General features: G+C 40.6%; 1 protein-coding gene across 1 annotated transcript in view; it reads right to left on the bottom strand.

Annotated features, from left to right (window-relative positions):
- LOC129624645 (ATP-binding cassette sub-family C member 4-like) overlaps positions 1 to 19,209 on the bottom strand; it is a 198,503-nt gene that overhangs the window by 143,476 nt on the left and 35,818 nt on the right. The window contains exons 10-11 of the mRNA XM_055542799.1: positions 7,121 to 7,210; positions 3,696 to 3,887 (exon numbers count right to left, since the gene is read on the bottom strand). Coding sequence (XP_055398774.1) covers positions 3,696 to 3,887; positions 7,121 to 7,210 — 282 coding nt within the window. The remainder of the gene's footprint in view (positions 1 to 3,695; positions 3,888 to 7,120; positions 7,211 to 19,209) is intronic.

The raw sequence follows: 19,209 nt of genomic DNA, 5'->3' as shown, positions 1-19,209 counted from the left end.
GTCCCTCTTTTTTCACAGGTTTTTTTTTTTTTTTTTTTTTTTTTTTCCATTTGAAATTGCCCCTCCTCTCACGGCTTGTTAATATCCTGACCATCTTTCCAGGCTCAGCCCAAACACACTCTCCCATGAAACCACCCTGGATTTCTCTCTCTTCTTATTGGGTTCCTAAGGCTGTGTTTACATCTCTTGTGAAGGACCCGTCTCATCCTGCTCCATCATTTATTCACATGCAGACAGCTTTTCTCAGCTCCTGGGGGATAAGATCTGTGCACCAAGCACTGTGCTGGATCATATTACTGATTATCTCTAAGCCTCACAACAAGCTGTACAGGAAGTACTGGCCCCATTTCACAGATGAGGAAACTGAGATTAAGTGAGGTCACATTACTGGTATGAGGACTGTTACCTGTTAAACAGAAGAGCTGGACTCTGAACCAGCTCATGTCAGTTCAGAGCCTTTTGCTCTTTCACATCACGCTGTCCAGGTCATGACTAAAGAGTGTATTTGAAATGAAGACTACACTAAACTAACTCAAGTCATGAAGGCCTCTATACCTAGACATAGAAGGATCAATTAACTTATTATCCTATGATTTTCCAGGCAATCTGAAAAGAAAATGTTCATGTTAGGGGAAGCACGCTGACTGAAACCTCCTACCCTGGCTAGGCACCACAGTATCCATTTGCATGAGGTCCTGGTAAGGAACATGGAACTAATGAGACACCACCCACTGGAAGAGTTCAGGAAAGGTCACAAGGAGATGCCACATTCTGACCACCTCCCAGAATCCTTCTTGCTGGCATCCACCAGGAAGGACTCTGGGTCAGAATGACTGGCTAAAGACAACCCTGAAACTAATCCCATCACCATAAGACCCAAGACTGCAAGCCACATGGCAGAGTTGTACTCCTGGGTTCCCTTACCCTACTGCTCTCCACCCGGGTGCCCTTTCCGGATAAAATGTCTTGCTTTGTCAGCACATGTATCTCCTCGGACAATTCATTTCTGAGTGTTAGACAAGAGCCCTGTTTTGGGCCCTGGAAGGGATCCCCCTTCCTGCAACATTCATGCTGGCAGGAATGTGGTAAATATGAGATGAAAGTACAAGCTTATAGGCATCCAAGAGGGATTTGTAAGGTCAAGTGATCTATGTGGGAAAATATCAAACTAGAATTTATCAGCTTGATACCTTTAACTGTGTAATGCCTAAAAGTTTTTAAAAGCCTTAAAAACGTTTTGTAAAAACTTATTTTACTGAAACCCTGACAAGCCTGCATTTCACAGGCATGGCCTATAACTTTTACAGTAACCTCACTCCTCCTGCTTTTAATAAGAAAGGAAACTGAGACAAACACTTAGAGATACTGCCTAGGACTGCTACAGGACAAAATACCTCCAGCACACCATTATTATGTGACCACTTGATGCCCATCCACTGAGTCATGGATTCTAAAAGGAGATGAGCAGAGGATCATTACTAGTTAGGTGGTTCCCAGGTATCATAATGACCTTGCTGACCCCTGCTAATTAGAGGCAGAGATGACACTTCAGAGCAGCAGCAAAACCTGGAAAAATTCTGACCCAATATCCTCTTGAAATGTCAGAGGCCCAGGCAGGAAACAGAACATACCCAAAGTGAAAGCAGGCAAGACTAAGCCACAACTCATCTCTTCACTCCTTCTGTGCCCTGGGCCTCCCTTCCTGCCAAGGAGGGAATGAGCATGAGGGGCCTGACTGCATGTCCTGACTGTGCAGAGAACAGGAGAGCGGTCCATGTTTATAAATGTCACATCATGTACAGAAGAATCGCTGTGCAGCCCAGTTCTGCAGGGCCCCTTCCCACCAGAGTCTGTGCTACACAGACTCCCAAGGATGGGTGAAGCCGCGGACGCTGCCCATATTACTGGTCCTGTCACCCCATGTGGCTGCGGCAAAGCATTGGCCCCCAGGGAAACACTGAATATCAGCCACTGTCCAGCACCTGCTCTTTTGCAGAGACACTCAAATGTGGGGGGAAAGACAAGGCTGAGCTTCACCAGAAAGGCAAGGTCATAAAAGAAACACCCATACACTGGTCTGGGTCTCTGGATTCTGATCTGGGCATCAGGAGGTTGACAGGATTAAGGTAAAGAGGAAACGCCTGAAATTTGTTTATTCCACACCCCACCTTCCAGCTTTATCCATCACCTGCTTTTTAAAATGTTTTCTCTCCAAGCCTCAGTCTTACCAACTATAAAATGAAGATGGTAACACTGAAAATATTCATAAAGAATTAATAATTCATATACCCTCTTCTGGGTGCATGTCTGAGAAAGAGAAGTGATTTGCATGTAGACTCTGAATAAATGGGAGCTATTGTCTCAATGTTTTATGTTTGCTTTCCCCTTCTTTTCTTACACAGTATAAACACTATTTAATTAAAATCTTGCTGATTACTGCTAACTTGGCATTGGTTCTGCAAACACAATCTCCCACAACCAACCACAGACCAGGAGAAAGAAACAGAAGAGTAAGCAATTCCATTTTGTCCGCATCATCAAAATTTGATATTCACCTGATAAAAATCTATGATGTTCAAGAATTATTCAAGCAAAATTACTGTTTCTTCAGAAAGCACGTTTGGAGTCTCCACCACCACACCTTTGAAAGACAGTCCCAGCCTTTTCCTCATAGTATAAAAGATGTCCAGATCTGAACAGACCACAGGGGGAGCCTTTAACACTACTGTTCATTGATTTTTATAACTCAAGAGAGTAAAATACTGTTTAATCTGTATTTATGTTTTCCTTTCTTTTTGCCAAATTACATTTTTCTATAGTGTAAGTTCAGTTTTCATCATTCATTTACTAATTTCATCTAAATCCCAAGGTAGAGTTAAATGTTTCTTCTTGCCATTTTCTGTGAAACTCAATGCAATTTCTGAAAACAATGTCTCCCCCAATGAAATGAGGCTGGGTTAAGAAGAAATTTTAAAGCATTACATTTTCTTTAATAAATTACAAGTCAAAACCAAGCAGAGAGGGAAACCTGGAGACTGAAAGAGACTGAGGAGGCACTAAACAAGTGCAGTGGGCACAACTCATGTGGAGTCTGATTCCATCAATGGTGAACCAGATTTCAGAGTGAGATGATTAGCAACATGTAAACACCGAAGAGAAAGTTGATGATATTCAGGAATTAGGGTAATTTTTCAGGTGAAATAAAGTTGGTGATTTTTTTTCCAAAGGCTTTCCTATCTTTTAGACAAAAACAGATGAAATGTTTACAGATGGACTAATCTGAGGTCTAGTATCTGCTCTAGAATAATAATGGGGTGGTGGTGGGGCTGGCAGAGGGCAAGGGTGGAGATGCAGCAAGACTGGCCACCAGCTTATCCTGGTTGGAGCTGGGGGTGAGTACGTGAGGGATCATTACAATGTGCTCTCTGTTTTTACAAATTTTTGAAACTGTCCATTTAAAAAAAAAACCTAAAACTGAATGAAGCTTCACCAAATGAAATAAAGGCATTCTGTGATTATCACATCAGAATTAAAACAGCTGCGTATACAACTGCATATTTACCCAGACCAGCTTAAAGCAACAAAGAACTTTCAAATTAAAAAAAAAAAAAAAAGAACTTTGAATAAACCTTATAGCTTAAGCCAACACTATGATTTGAAATTTGAGTATATGCAGCTCAAAAGTCATTACTGACCTCTTCCAAAGCACAAACCTTCATTACTTCTTCATATCGCTTTTCTTCATATTTCTTCCCAAATAAAATGTTACTTCTCACAGTTCCTGGAAACACCCAGGGCTGCTGAGAAACATACGCGATCCTTCCATGCACGCTAACCTTCCCCTGGCTCGGGGGCAGCTCCCCCAGCAGAGCACGTAACAGTGACGACTGAAACAGAGGGTAACACACACATGTGAACAGGGAGCACTCAGGCCGGGACACACCCTGCCGCACAGTCCCCACCCTGGTGCTTGATCAAGGATATCAGAACAGGATAAACTGCAGCTCCAAATATTGAGGCAAAAAAATGGAAAAGAGCACTATTGGTCAATGTAAACTGAAGGTGGATAAGGAATATAAATAACATAACAATCTACCCTGCCTGAGTTTCCCCAAACGAAGTGCTCTACTCCGCAAAGACTAAGAATGTGTAACATCCTTCACTAGCTGAGCAGAGCAGCAGGATGTGTACTTTCTGTTCAGTTCAGTTGCTCAGTCGTGTCCAATTCTTTGTGACCCCATGAACCACAGCACGCCAGGCCTCCCTTTCCATCACTAACTCCCGGAGTTCACCCAAACTCAAATCCATCAAGTCAGTGATGCCATCCAACCATCGCATCCTCTGTCATCCCCTTCTCCTCCAGCCTTCAATCTTTCCCAGCATCAGGGTCTTTTCAAATGAGTCAGCTCTTCGCATCAGGTGGCCAAAGTATTGGAGTTTCAGCTTCAACATCAGTCCTTCCAATGAACACCCAGGACTGATCTCCTTTAGGATGGACTGGTTGGATCTGCTTGCAGTCCAAGGGACTCTCAAGAGTCTTCTCCAACACCACAGTTCAAAAGCATCAATTCTTCAGCACTCATCTTTCTTTATAGTCCAACTCTCACATCCATACATGACTACTGGAAAAACCATAGCCTTGACTAGGTGGACCTTTGTTGGCAAAGTAATGTCTTTGCTTTTGAATATGCTATCTAGGTTGGTCATAACTTTCCTTCCAAGGAGTAACCGTCTTTTCATTTCCAGGCTGCAGTCACCATCTGCAGTGATTTTGGAGCCCAGAAAAATAAAGTCTGACACTGTTTCCATTGTTTCCCCATCTATTTCCCATAAAGTGGTGGGATCGGATGCCATGATCTTCGTTTTCTGAATGTTGAGCTTTAAGCCAACTTTTTCACTCTCCTCTTTCACTTTCATCAAGAGGCTTTTCAGTTCCTCTTCACTCTCTGCCATAAGGGTGGCGTCATCTGCATATCTGAGGTTATTGATATTTCTCCCGCCAATCTTGATTCCAGCTTGTGTTTCTTCCAGTCCAGCATTTCTCATGATGTACTCTGCATATAAGTTAAATAAACAGGGTGACAATATACAGCCTTGACGAACTCCTTTTCCTGTTTGGAACCAGTCTGTTGTTCCATGTCCAGTTCTAACTGTTGCTTCCTGACCTGCATACAAATTTCTCAAGAGGCAGATCAGGTGGTCTGGTATTCCCATCTCTTTCAGAATTTCCCACAGTTTCTTGTGATCCACACAGTCAAAGGCTTTGGCATAGTCAATAAAGCAGAAATAGATGTTTTTCTGGAACTCTCTTGCTTTTTTGATTATCCAGCGAATGCTGGCAATTTCATCTCTGGTTTCTCTGCCTTTTCTAAAACCAGCTAGAACATCTGGAAGCTTATGGTTCACGTATTGCTGAAGCCCGGCTTGGAGAATTATAAGCATTACTTTACTAGCGTGTAAGATGAGCGCAATTATGTGGTAGTTTGTGCGGTACTTTCTGAATCTTATGTTTAATGCAGTTGTTCCTGCATCTGGGTATCTCTTACTTGACAAATACTTTTTCTTAAAAAGGTATGTGGGGACTTCCCTGGTGGTCCAGTGGTTAAGAATCCACCTTCCAGCATGTAAGGAAGGGATATTTAGGGAGTTTGGGATGGATATGTACACAGTGCTATATTTAAAATGCGTAACCAACAAGGACTTACTGTATAGCACATGGAACTCTACTCAATGCTTTGTGGCAGTCTGGATGGAAGGGGAGTTTGGTGGAGAATGGATACATGTATATATGTATGGTTGAAAGATACCCTTCACTGTTCACCTGAAACTATCACAACACTGTTAATTGGCTATATCCCAAAACAAAATAAAAAGTTTAAAAAAATACCCAGATAATAAAGAAAAAAAAAAATATATATATATATCTGTTTTGCAATGCCAGGGGCTCTGCTTAGATACGTGGTCAGGGAACTAAGATCCCACATGCCGCAGGGCAACTAGGCCAACACACAATTAGAGAGCCCACGTACTGCAACTAAGACCCAATTCAGCCAAATAAATAAATATTCTTTTTTAACTTAAAGCGACGTGTGAAGAACATATCCAAAGGTTATTAATTAAGAATACTCTGAGGTTGTTGTGGTCAAAGAGTTAAAGTCCATCATGCCTAGGGAGCTCAAATTCATTGCTCTGTAACAACCTAGAGGAGTGCAAGATGGGAGGGAGCTTCAAGAGGTAGGGGACAGACATATACCCATGGCTGATTCATGCTGATGTATGGCAGAAACTGACACAATATTGCAAAGCAATTATCATCCAATTAAAAAATAAATAAATTTTAAAAACATAAAATAAATACATAAATTTTTAAAAGAAATATAAATAAATATTTTTAAAAGTCCATCATAGAGGTAATCATCTCCCTCTCGTGTACAAATCCCACATTTAGGTTTCTGTATTTTGTTGTACAAAACACAGGAGACTAAGTGCACATACACATGTCCTTCAAATCTGTTGTAACACACAGAAGAGGCATGTCTATGTCCACTCCATCAGAGCACTCACCACACTGGGCTGAAATAATCTGCCTGCATATCTGTATCACCTCAGAATCTGGTTGCCTCTCAAAGGCAGAGGCGTTGGGTCTGGCTCATGTCTGTATCTTAAGCTCTACCACATGGATGCACATTCACTTACATGTGTACTGGTAGGAACAAGTAAAGTCACATGAGCAAATGCTCAGAGCTTCTGGCAAGAGCCTTCACTACCTCCAGGCTTCCTGGAGGGGCCACTGTGACAAAAAGTAGTCCCCACTGTCTCCGTCTATCTTGAACAGCTATCACATCAATAATTTCCTTCACCGAAACAGCCAAACTCCCCACAAGCAGTTCCCAACTGTGCAACATGAAACATCAAGAAGGAAAACACAGTGTGTGTTTATCCAGACTTATTTGGCCATGAAACCTTCTTGAAAACTAACATTCTATGGAACACACCTAGAGAAACACTGCTCTAGACACATGCAATTCGAACCATGTCACACTCAGCTGTGGGCTCCACTCTGAGAATTTAACAGGAGCTGCAGCATTGCGTCAAAGTGACAAAAGGAATCACAACTTACCTTTCCTGCTCCCACAGGTCCAACCACAGTCAACAGTTCACCCGGTCTGACAGTAAATGAAATGCCTTTTAGGGTTGGTGAGTCCAATTCCTGCAAATTAAAGTTTATAAAAACACACTCATTTCAACAAAGTAACACAAATTACTTCAGAAAGTAGTTGAAAATAATATAATAGTCATTGATAATGCTAATATATCTTCCCTAGTGACTTCCCCTGTGGCTCAGCTGGTAAAGAATCTGCCTGCAATGTAGGAGACCTGGGTTGGGAAGATCCCCTGGAGAAGGGAATAGCTACCCACTCCAGTATTCTGGCCTGGAGAACTCCATGGACTGTATAGTCCATGGGGGTTGCAAAGAGTCAGACATGACTGAGTAACTTTCACTTTCATGCTAATACAGCCCACATTTTTTATCCTTCCTATTTTAAGGTACTGTGTCCTGGAGGCCTTTTCATCCAATCCTATCTCTTTGGGGGTTTGAAGCAGCTATAATTGCCTTTAGGGAGATACCTTCTTTCACCAGATTTCCATACAGACACAGCTCTACACACACACAGAATTTAAGTAGTAGAGATGACAAGGTACCTGCCTGAAATGCAAACTGCATGATGCACATGAACTTATTAATATAATGCATTTAGAATATTCAGGGGGAGGTTTTTAATCATTTATAAGTTTTCATCATGACATTTGGTTTTACCTGTCTATCTCATTAATCTTCACAAGGTGGCAGCACAAGTACCTAGCATGCCTGGTCTTTTAATAAATAATTTGAAATCACTAATGTCTCCACCTTCATTTGATAAAGAATAAACCCCAGTAATGCTCAGCAAGCAAAAGAGCACTTTATATGAAGAAGTCACTCATGCTAAATTAACTCTTATAAGTCATGGTCAGAGCTCTAATTTAATGAGAGCTGTAATGTAATACCGACAACAAAATAATGAAGAATAAAGAAATTAATTATGACATCATGGGTCAGAGTGATAAAGCCTCAATTTTATATGTGATACATTACCTATCCTGGCTACACAGGAGCAATAAAGTGCTTCTACTACAAGGAAAACAAAAAACATGGATGTACACGAGAGAGTGCATAGTCCAATATGATGGAGAAGGAAAGTACCATCATGCAAATCATGGGTCATATTCCTGAAAGACTTAGGGTGTCTGTACATCTTTACTTATCTAAATGTTAAGAGAATTGTCAGTAACTGCTATGTTTAAGAAAGACACATGCACACAGTGGTTACATATGATTAAGTAAAAGTCTGGATAATCTTCAAATTGAATTTTTTTTTTCTGGAAAGAACTGAACTGATTAAAATAGTTCACATACTAAAAAAAAAATTGACAATGATTTTTCATCACCAAAAAAAAGCTTGCTCCAGATTTTAAGAATTACAAATCTATCATTTTAATACATGAGAAAGATTTTTTAAGCTTTTAAAATTTCTCCATTTCTTTCTTCCTGCCTGAAACTTAGGATTCCAATTTTACTACTTTTCGCTAAGTTATGACTACAAAATAGTGAACTACCTACAAACACCAACTTCCCATCGCAACCCTCAGTTGGGATCCAGCACTGCTCTGGGATGCCCAGAAGGGAGCAGCACTTGACAGCTCAGAGACACTGGGTCCCCTCCCCCATTGGTTATCCAGGCTCAGGGGACACTGACTCAACAAAACACTATCAGCTGAGCCCCAACTCTGTGCAGATACAGTTTGAAACCCCTGTCCCGTGAAATCTGGAGGCCTCCACAGAACCTTTATTTTGCTTTTTTTCTTATTTTGGCTGCACTGGGTCTTTGTTGCAGTGCGTGGGGTTAGTTGCTCCAGAGCGTATGAGATCTTAGTTCCTCAACCAGGTGTGGAACCCAAGTCTACTGCATTGGAAGGTGGATTCTTAACCACTGGACCACTAGAGAAGTCCCTGGGACCATTTATATTAAAGCTGAGACCTTCCCCACCTGCCCACCTGGCTGTATAGTGAGAAGGTTACAGAGCTCATGTCTATCTCCTGCCTCCCAACCCAGCAGGGGCTTCATTCAGACTCAACTTCTCTCCAAAACTCGCAATGTCTGTGCTTCTCCCCCTTTCAAGGGCTTTCTCACCCATGACCTATGATAGCCCCTAATTACTAATGATGCCAGCAAGGGGCACAGTCCTTCCTTAGGTAAGGCCAGGACAACAGAACAGCATGTTCTGTACTAAGGGCAAGAAGTCTGAGAACATGATATTCAGCTCTTGAAAGAACAAAATAGTTCATTTTAAAATGCTGCATAGTTTGGTACAAAAGAAACTCAGTGGACACTTGTACACAATGCGGGGGTGTGTGTAGGGGACAAAAGGACAGACATAGCGTTGGGCGCCCCAGTTCTATTTGAACATCTGCATGGAGGACGCGATGTCCAGGCTCTCCCACCTGCTGCTCTGGGCCACAGGACGCCTGGCCATACACTGTGGGATGATCATGGCTCAGGGCACCACCGTGGCCCTGAATGTAACTACACACCCAGATTTACTGACTACCTCCATGAGAGCCCCAATGCTGCAGCTCCTCAGGGTCACCTCTCCAGCACCAGAAATCTGGGAAAATGACAACAGCTGTGTCTCCTGTTTAGATGCTAAGGCTGCTAATACTACCTGCTTTTGAATTGGATGAAAGGCAAGAGCTACTGTTCAGATAATTCAACGTTAGTGACTGCCAGGTAGTGAACACAGCTGACACACCATAGCAACCACCATGAACACCACAGTGGTGCTTTCCCCTCCTCAGCTCCCACTGCAGCCACTCTCAGCTACAACTAACACCACTCTATCTATGACCTCACATCCTGTGACAAAGCCTGCCTTTGATGCAACCAGTTTCTTTCAAGGAAATGTCCTTATACTGGATATGTGATTTTCTTTCTAATTAGCTCACTTAAGTTCAGTCGCTCAGTCATGTCCAAGTTTTTGTGACCCCATGAACTGCAGCACACCAGGCCTCCCTGTCCATCATCAATTCCCAGAGTTTACCCAAACCCATGTCCATCGAGTTGGTGACGCCATCCAGCCATCTCATCCTCTGTCATCACCTTCTCCTCCTGCCCTCAGTCTTTCCCACCATCAGGGACATTTCAAATGAGTCAGCTCTTCGCATGAGGTGCCAAAATATTGGAGTTTCAGCTTCAACATTAGTCTTTCCAATGAGCACCCAGGACTGATCTCCTTTATGATGGACTGGTTGGATCTCCTTGCAGTCCAAGGGACTCTCAAGAGTCTTCTCCAACACCACAGTTCAATGCATCAATTCTTTGGTGCTCAGCTTTCTTTATATTCCAACTCTCACATCCATACATGACCACTGGAAAAACCATAGCCTTGACTAGATGGACCTTTGTTGGCAAAGTAATGTCTCTGCTTTTCAATATACTGTCTAGGTTGGTCATAACTTTCCTTCCAAGGAGTAAGCATCTTTTAATTTCATGGCTACAATCACCATCTGCAGTGATTCTGGAGCCCAAAAAAAGAAAGGCTGACACTGTTTCAACTGTTTCCCTATCCATTTCCCATGAAGTGATGGCACCGGATGCCATGATCTTTCTTTTCTGAATGTTGAACTATAAGCCAACTTTTTCACTCTCCTCTTTCACTTTCATCAAGAGGCTCTTTAGTTCTTCTTCACTTTCTGCTTATAAGGGTGGTGTCATCTGCATATCTGAGGTTATTGATATTTCTCCCGGCAATCTTGATCCCAGCTTGTGCTTCCTCCAGCCCAGTGTTTCTCATGATGTACTCTGCATATAAGTTAAATAAGCAGGGTGACAATATACAGCCTTGACATACTCCTTTTCCTATTTGGAACCAGTCTGTTGTTCCATGTCCAGTTCTAACTGTTGCTTCCTGACCTGTATACAGGTTTCTCAAGAGACAGATCAGGTGGTCCGGTATTTCCATCTCTTTCAGAATTTTCCACAGTTTACTGTGATCCACATAGTCAAACAGAGAAGGCAATGGCACCCCACTCCAGTACCCTTGCCTGGAAAATCCCATGGACAGGGGAGCCTGGTAGGCCGCAGTCCATGGGGTTGCTAAGAGTCAGACACAACTGAGCGACTTCACTTTCACATTTCACTTTCATGCATTGGAGAAGGAAATGGCAACCCACTCCAGTTGTCTTGCCTAGAGAATTCCAGGGATGGGGGATCCTGGTGGGCTGCCATCTATGGGGTCGCACAGAGTTGGACACGACTGAAGTATAGTCAAAGGCTTTTTGAACCACCCTAAACTTTTCTTATGGTTCTCAAAAAGTATAAAGTTGATTTAATTCTACTTTCCTTTGTAATTCTAAAAAGTATCTTAACACTGTTGTACCTTAAAGAGAATTCCACCGAGATTTCCTAAAAGTAAATTCTATGATGAACTATGAATGGAGGTTCATGACGTTGCACAGGACACAGGGATCAAGATCATTTCCATGGAAAAGAAAAGCAAAAAAGCAAAATGGCTGTCTGAGGTGGCCTTACAAATAGCTGTGAACAGAAGAGAAGTGAAAAACAAAGGAGCAAAGGAAAGATATTACCATCTGAATGCAGAGTTCCAAAGAATAGCAAGGAGAGAAGAGAAAGCCTTCTTCAGCGATCAATGAAAAGAAATAGAGGAAAACAACAGAATAGGAATGTCTAGCGATCTCTTCAAGAAAACTGCAGATACCAAGGGAACATTTCATGCAAAGAGGGGCTCGATAAAGGACAGAAATGGGGGGAGGAGCCAAGATGGCGGAGGAGTAGGATGGGGAGAACACTTTCTCCCCCAAAAATTCATCAAAAGAGCATTTAAACGTTGAGTAAATTCCACAAAACAACTTCTGAATGCCGGCAGAGGACATCAGGCACCCAGAAAAGCCTGAAAGGAGGTAGGAAAAAATATAAAAGACAAAAAAAGAGACAAAAGAGGGAGGGACGGAGTTCCGTCCCGGGAAGGGAGTCTTAAAAAGAGAGAAGTTTCCAAACACCAGGAAACCTTCTCACTGCTGAATCTGTGCCGAGCTTTGGAAGCACAGAGGGCAACATAAAAGGGAGAAAAAAAATAAATAATTAAAAATCGCAGATTGTGAGCCCTACGGTAACTCCCCCAGCGGAGAAGCAGCGCAGACGCCTGCACACGGCATTAGCAAGCAGGGGCTGGGCAGGGAAGCGTGGCGCAGGCTGTGTCCCTTAGAGTAAAAATCGGCCCGAATGTCCTGAGCGCTATCTGAGCAAAATAATTTGGGCTAGCAAACCAGACTGTGGGATATCTACCACGCGAAAAGCCAGCCCTAACCTAAGACACCGCCAGGCCTGTGCACAGAACAAAGGACTGAACAGAGATAGCCGGTTGCAGACCTTCCCCCTCCGGTGACAGGCAGCCAGAGCCGTAAGGGGGCAATCGCAGCCCCAGAGAGACACTATCTATAAAACTGTAAGCAGGCTTCTTTGCTAACTAAAACTTCTTGGGGGTCTGGACGGTCAACATCTGCCTGAGAAGGTGCCCCGGTTTTACACCCAGATAACTGAGTGGCGGGGAGGCGATAAGTCGCAGCACTGGCGCCCACCAAACACATCACCTGAGCTGCTCGGATCTGGGAAGAGCACAAAACGCAGGCCCAACCGAGTCTGCACCTCTGAGGACTACCCGAGTGCCTGAACCTGAGCGGCTTGGACCTGGGAGCTCTGCCCAGGGCTGGCCTCTGATTGTTCCCGGCGGAACAACCTAGAGCCCGAGCAGTGTGGGCAGGGAGGCTACACGCGCCGTGAGCAGGGGCAGACCCAGTGTGGCTGAGGCACTGCGAGAGCACGCCAGTGTTATCTGTTTGCAGCATCCCTCCCTCCCCACAGCGCAGCTGAACAAGTGAGCCTAAATAAAATAAAAAAAATAGTGTCCTCCACCATCCCCTTTGTTTCAGGGCGGGAACCAGACACTGAAGAGACCAGCAAACAGAAGAAGCTATAACAGAGGGAAACGCCTTGGAAGCTACAGGCCATAGATTAAAACCCTGTGGTTACTACGGACTACATAGGAAGGGGCCTATAGATCTTGAGAAATATAAGTCAGACCAAGGAACTAGTCAAAAATGAACTGAACCCACAATACTCACAACAAAACCAGAGAAAGACCTAGATATATTTTTACTATTTTTACGATCAATCTTTCTTTTTTTTTTTAATTAAAAAAAAATTTTTTAAGTCCTCTATTGTCCTTTAATTTTCACTTTTATAACTATTACTTTGCAAAAAAAAAAAGACCCTATTTTTTTTTTTCTTCAGCAAACTTCATATATATATTTTATAATTTTTTGACTGTGTTTTGTTTTGTTTTGTTTTTTCTTTTTCTTCTTTTCTTTAACATTGTATTTTTGAAATTCCAAACTCTACTCTAGATTTTTAATTTTAGCCTTTTGGTATATGTTATCAATTTTGTACCTATAGTTTTTTTCATAATTTCTGTGACTTTTTTTTTTCCTCTGTTTCTTTCTCTTCTTCTTTCGTATAACATCGTATATCTGCAATTCCAAACTCTACTCAAGATTTTTAATTTATGCTTTTTGGTATTTGATATCAATTTTGTACCTGTATTTTCTTTATAATTTTTGCGACATTGTTTATGTTGGTTTGTTTGTTTTCTCTCTTTATTTTTCTTCTTCTTTTTTTTAACATTGTATTTTTGAAATTCCAAACTCTACTCTAGATTTTTAACTTTTGCTTTTTGGTATTAGTTATCAATTTTGTACCTGTAGTTTCTTTATAATTTTCACGACCTATTTGTTTTTCTTTGTTCATTTTTTCTCTTTCTTTTCCTTCTTCTTTTCTTTAACATCGTATTTTTGAAATTCCAAACTCTACTCTAGATTTTTAATTTTAGCCTTTTGGTATATGTTATCAATTTTGTACATATAGTTTTTTTTTTTATAATTTCTGTGACTTTTTTTCCCCCCTCTGTTTCTTTCTCTTCTTCTTTTATATAACATCGTATATCTGCAATTCCAAACTCTACTCAAATCTTTTAATTTATGCTTTTTGGTATTTGATATCAATTTTGTACCTGTATTTTCTTTATAATTTTTGCGACATTGTTTATGTTGGTTTGTTTGTTTTCTCTCTTTATTTTTCTTCTTGTTTGTTTTTTTTTTTTTTTAACATTGTATTTTTGAAATTCCAAACTCTACTCTAGATTTTTAATTTTTGCTTTTTGGTATTAGTTATCAATTTTGTACCTGTAGTTTCTTTATAATTTTCGCAACCTTGTTTGTTTTTCTTTGTTCGTTTTTTCTCTTTCTTTTCCTTCTTCTTTTCATTAACATCGCATTTTTGAAATTCCAAACTCTACTCTAGATTTCTAATTTTTGCTTTTATGTATTTGTTACCAATTTTGTACCTTTAAGAACCCAATCTTCAGGACCCATTTTTCACTAGGGAACGAGATTACTGGCTTGACTGCTCTCTTTCCCTTTGGACTCTCTGTTTTCTCCACCAGGTTGCCTGTATCTCCTCCCTAACCTCTCTACTCTCCCCAACTCTGTGAATTTCTGTGTGTTCCAGACGGTGGAGAACACTTAGGGAACTGATTACTGGCTGGATCTGTCTCCCTCCTTTTCATTTCCCCCTTTTATCCTTCTGGCCACCTCTGTCTCCTGCCTCCTTCTTCTCTTCTCTGTATAACTCCGTGAACATCTCTGAGCGGTCCAGTTGTAGAGTGCACATAAGGAAGTGACTACTGGCTAGCCCACTCTCTCCACTATTGATTCCACCTCATCTCATTTGGGTCACCTCTGACTCCCTCCTCCCACTTCTCTTCTCCATGTAATGCTGTGAACCTCTCCGAGTGACCCTCACAGTAGAGAAACTTTTCATCTTTAACATAGATGTTTTATCAATGGTGCTGTATAGAAGGAGAAGTTTTGAAACTACTGTAAAAATAAGACCGATAACCGGAAGTAGGAGGCTTAAGTCCAAACCCTGACTCCAGGGAACTTCTGACTCCAAGGAACATTAATTGACAGGAGCTCATCAAACGCCTCCATACCAACACTGAAACCAAGCACCACACAAGGGCCAACAAGTTCCAGGGCAAGACATACCAAGCAAATTCTCCAGCAACAAAGGAACACAGCCCTGAGCTTCAAGATACAGGCTGCTCAAAGTCACCCCAAAACCACAGACATGTCATAACACATTACTGGACATTTCATTACACTCCAGAGAGAAGAAATACAGCTCCATCCACCAGAACATCGACACAAGCTTCCCTAACCAGGAAACTGTGACAAGCCACCTGTACAAACCCACACACAGTGAGGAAATGCCACAATACAGAGAACTCCACAAACTGCCAGAATACAGAAAGGACACCCCAAACTCAGCAATTTAAACAAGATGAAGAGACAGAGGAATACCCAGCAGATAAAGGAACAGGATAAATGCCCACCAAACCAAACCAAAGAGGAAGAGATAGGGAATCTACCTGATAAAGAATTCTGAATAATGATAGTGAAATTAATCCAAAATCTTGAAATTAAAATGGAATCACAGATAAATAGCCTGGAGGCAAGGATTGAGAAGATGCAAGAAAGGTTTAACAAGGACTTAGAAGAAATAAAAAAGAGTCAATATATAATGAATAATGCAATAAGTGAAATTAAAAACACTCTGGAGGCAACAAATAGTAGAATAACAGAGGCAGAAGATAGGATTAGTGAATTAGAAGATAGAATGGTAGAAATAAATAAATCAGAGAGGATAAAAGAAAAACGAATTAAAAGAAATGAGGACAATCTCAGAGACCTCTAGGACAATATTAAACACTACAACATTCGAATCATAGGGGTCCCAGAAGAAGAAGACAAAAAGAAAGACCATGAGAAAATACTTGAGGAGATAATAGTTGAAAACTTCCCTAAAATGGGGAAGGAAATAATCACCCAAGTCCAAGAAACCCAGAGAGTCCCAAACAGGATAAACCCAAGGCGAAACACCCCAAGACACATAGTAATCAAATTAACAAAGATCAAACACAAAGAACAAATATTAAAAGCAGCAAGGGAAAAACAACAAATAACACACAAGGGGATTCCCATAAGGATAACAGCTGATCTTTCAATAGAAACTCTTCAAGCCAGGAGGGAATGGCAAGACATACTTAAAATGATGAAAGAAAATAACCTACAGCCCAGATTATTGTACCCAGCAAGGATCTCATTCAAGTATGAAGGGGAAATCAAAAGCTTTTCAGACAAGCAAAAGCTGAGAGAATTCAGCACCACCAAACCAGCTCTCCAACAAATACTAAAGGATATTCTCTAGACAGGAAACACAAAAACGGTGTATAAATTCGAACCCAAAACAATACAGTAAATGGCAACGGGGTCATACTTATCAGTAATTACCTTAAACGTAAATGGGTTGAATGCCCCAACCAAAAGACAAAGACTGGCTGAATGGATACAAAAACAAGACCCCTACATATGTTGTCTACAAGAGACCCACCTCAAAACAGGGGACACATACAGACTGAAAGTGAAGGGCTGGAAAAAGATTTTCCATGCAAATAGGGACCAAAAGAAAGCAGGAGTAGCAATACTCATATCAGATAAAATAGACTTTAAAACAAAGACTGTGAAAAGAGACAAAGATGGTCACTACATAATGATCAAAGGATCAATCCAAGAAGATATAACAATTATAAATATATATGCACCCAACACGGGAGCACCGCAGTATGTAAGACAAATGCTAACAAGTATGAAAGGAGAAATTAACCATAACACAATAATAGTGGGAGACTTTAATACCCCACTCACACCTATGGATAGAGCAACAAAACAGAAAATTAACAAGGAAACACAAACTTTAAACGATACAATAGACCAGTTAGACCTAATTGATATTTATAGGACATTTCATCCCAAAACAATGAATTTCACCTTTTTCTCAAGCGCACATGGAACCTTCTCCAGGATAGATCACATCCTGGGCCATAAAGCTAGCCTTGGTAAATTCAAAAAAATTGAAATCATTCCAAGCATCTTTTCTGACCACAATGCAGTAAGATTAGATCTCAATTACAAGAGAAAAACTATTAAAAATTCCAACATATGGAGGCTGAACAACACGCTGCTGAATAACCAACAAATCACAGAAGAAATCAAAAAAGAAATCAAAATTTGCATAGAAATGAATGAAAATGAAAACACAACAACCCAAAACCTGTGGGACACGGTAAAAGCAGTCCTAAGGGGAAAGTTCATAGCAATACAGGCACAGCTCAAGAAACAAGAAAAAAGTCAAATACATAACCTAACTCTACACCTAAAGCAACTAGAAAAGGAAGAAATGAAGAACCCCAGGGTTAGTAGAAGGAAAGAAATCTTAAAAATTAGAGCAGAAATAAATGCAAAAGAAACAAAAGAGATCATAGCAAAAATCAACAAAACCAAAAGCTGGTTTTTTGAAAGGATAAATAAAATTGACAAACCATTAGCCAGACTCATCAAGAAACAAAGGTAGAAAAATCAAATCAATAAAATTAGAAATGAAAATGGAGAGATCACAACAGACAACACAGAAATACAAAGGATCATAAGAGAGTACTATCAACAATTATATGCCAATAAAATGGACAACGTGGAAGAAATGGACAAATTCTTAGAAAAGTACAACTTTCCAAAACTCAATCAGGAAGAAATAGAAAATCTTAACAGACCCATCACAAACACGGAAATTGAAACTGTAATCAGAAATCTTCCAGCAAACAAAAGCCCAGGTTCAGACGGTTTCACAGCTGAATTCTACCAAAAATTTAGAGCTAACACCTATCCTGCTCAAACTCTTCCAGAAAATTGCAGAAGATGGTAAACTTCCAAACTCATTCTATGAGGCCACCATCACCCTAATACCAAAACCTGAGAAAGATCCCACAAAAAAAGAAAACTACAGGCCAATATCACTGATGAACATAGATACAAAAATCCTTAACAAAATTCTAGCAATCAGAATCCAACAACACATTAAAAAGATCATACACCATGACCAAATGGGCTTTATCCCAGGGATGCAAGGATTCTTCAATATCCGCAAATCAATCAATGTAATACACCACATTAACAAATTGAAAAATAAAAACCATATGATTATCTCAATAGATGCAGAGAAAGCCTTCGACAAAATTCAACATCCATTTATGATAAAAACTCTCCAGAGAGCAGGAATAGAAGGAACATACCTCAACATAATAAAAGCTATATATGACAAACCCACAGCAAACATTATCCTCAATGGTGAAAAATTGAAAGCATTTCCTCTAAAGTCAGGAATAAGACAAGGGTGCCCACTTTCACCATTACTATTCAACATAGTTTTGGAAGTTTTGGACACAGCAATCAGAGCAGAAAAAGAAATAAAAGGAATCCAAATTGGAAAAGAAGAAGTAAAACTCTCACTGTTTGCAGATGACATGATCCTCTACATAGAAAATCCTAAAGACTCCACCAGAAAATTACTAGAACTAATCAATGACTATAGTAAAGTTGCAGGATATAAAATCAACACCCAGAAATCCCTTGCATTCCTATACACTAATAATGAGAAAACAGAAAGAGAAATTAAGGAAACAATTCCATTCACCATTGCAATGGAAAGAATAAAATACTTAGGAATATATCTACCTAAAGAAACTAAAGACCTATATATAGAAAACTATAAAACACTGGTGAAAGAAATCAAAGAGGACACTAACAGATGGAGCAATATACCATGTTCATGAATTGGAAGAATCAATATAGTGAAAATGAGTATACTACCCAAAGCAATCTATAGATTCAATGCAATCCCTATCAAGCTACCAACAGCATTCTTCACAGAGCTAGAACAAATAATTTCACAATTTGTATGGAAATACAAAAACCCTTGAATAGCCAAAGCGATCTTGAGAAAGAAGAAGGGAACTGGAGGAATCAGCTTACCTGACTTCAGGCTCTACTACAAAGCCACAGTTATCAAGACAGTATGGTACTGGCACAAAGACAGAAATATAGATCAATGGAACAAAATAGAAAGCCCAGAGATAAATCCA

The sequence above is a fragment of the Bubalus kerabau genome, chromosome 12, assembly GCF_029407905.1.
Source record: "Bubalus kerabau isolate K-KA32 ecotype Philippines breed swamp buffalo chromosome 12, PCC_UOA_SB_1v2, whole genome shotgun sequence".
Taxonomy (NCBI): Eukaryota; Metazoa; Chordata; class Mammalia; order Artiodactyla; family Bovidae; genus Bubalus; species Bubalus kerabau.
This window is presented reverse-complemented; position numbering and strand designations above follow the sequence as displayed.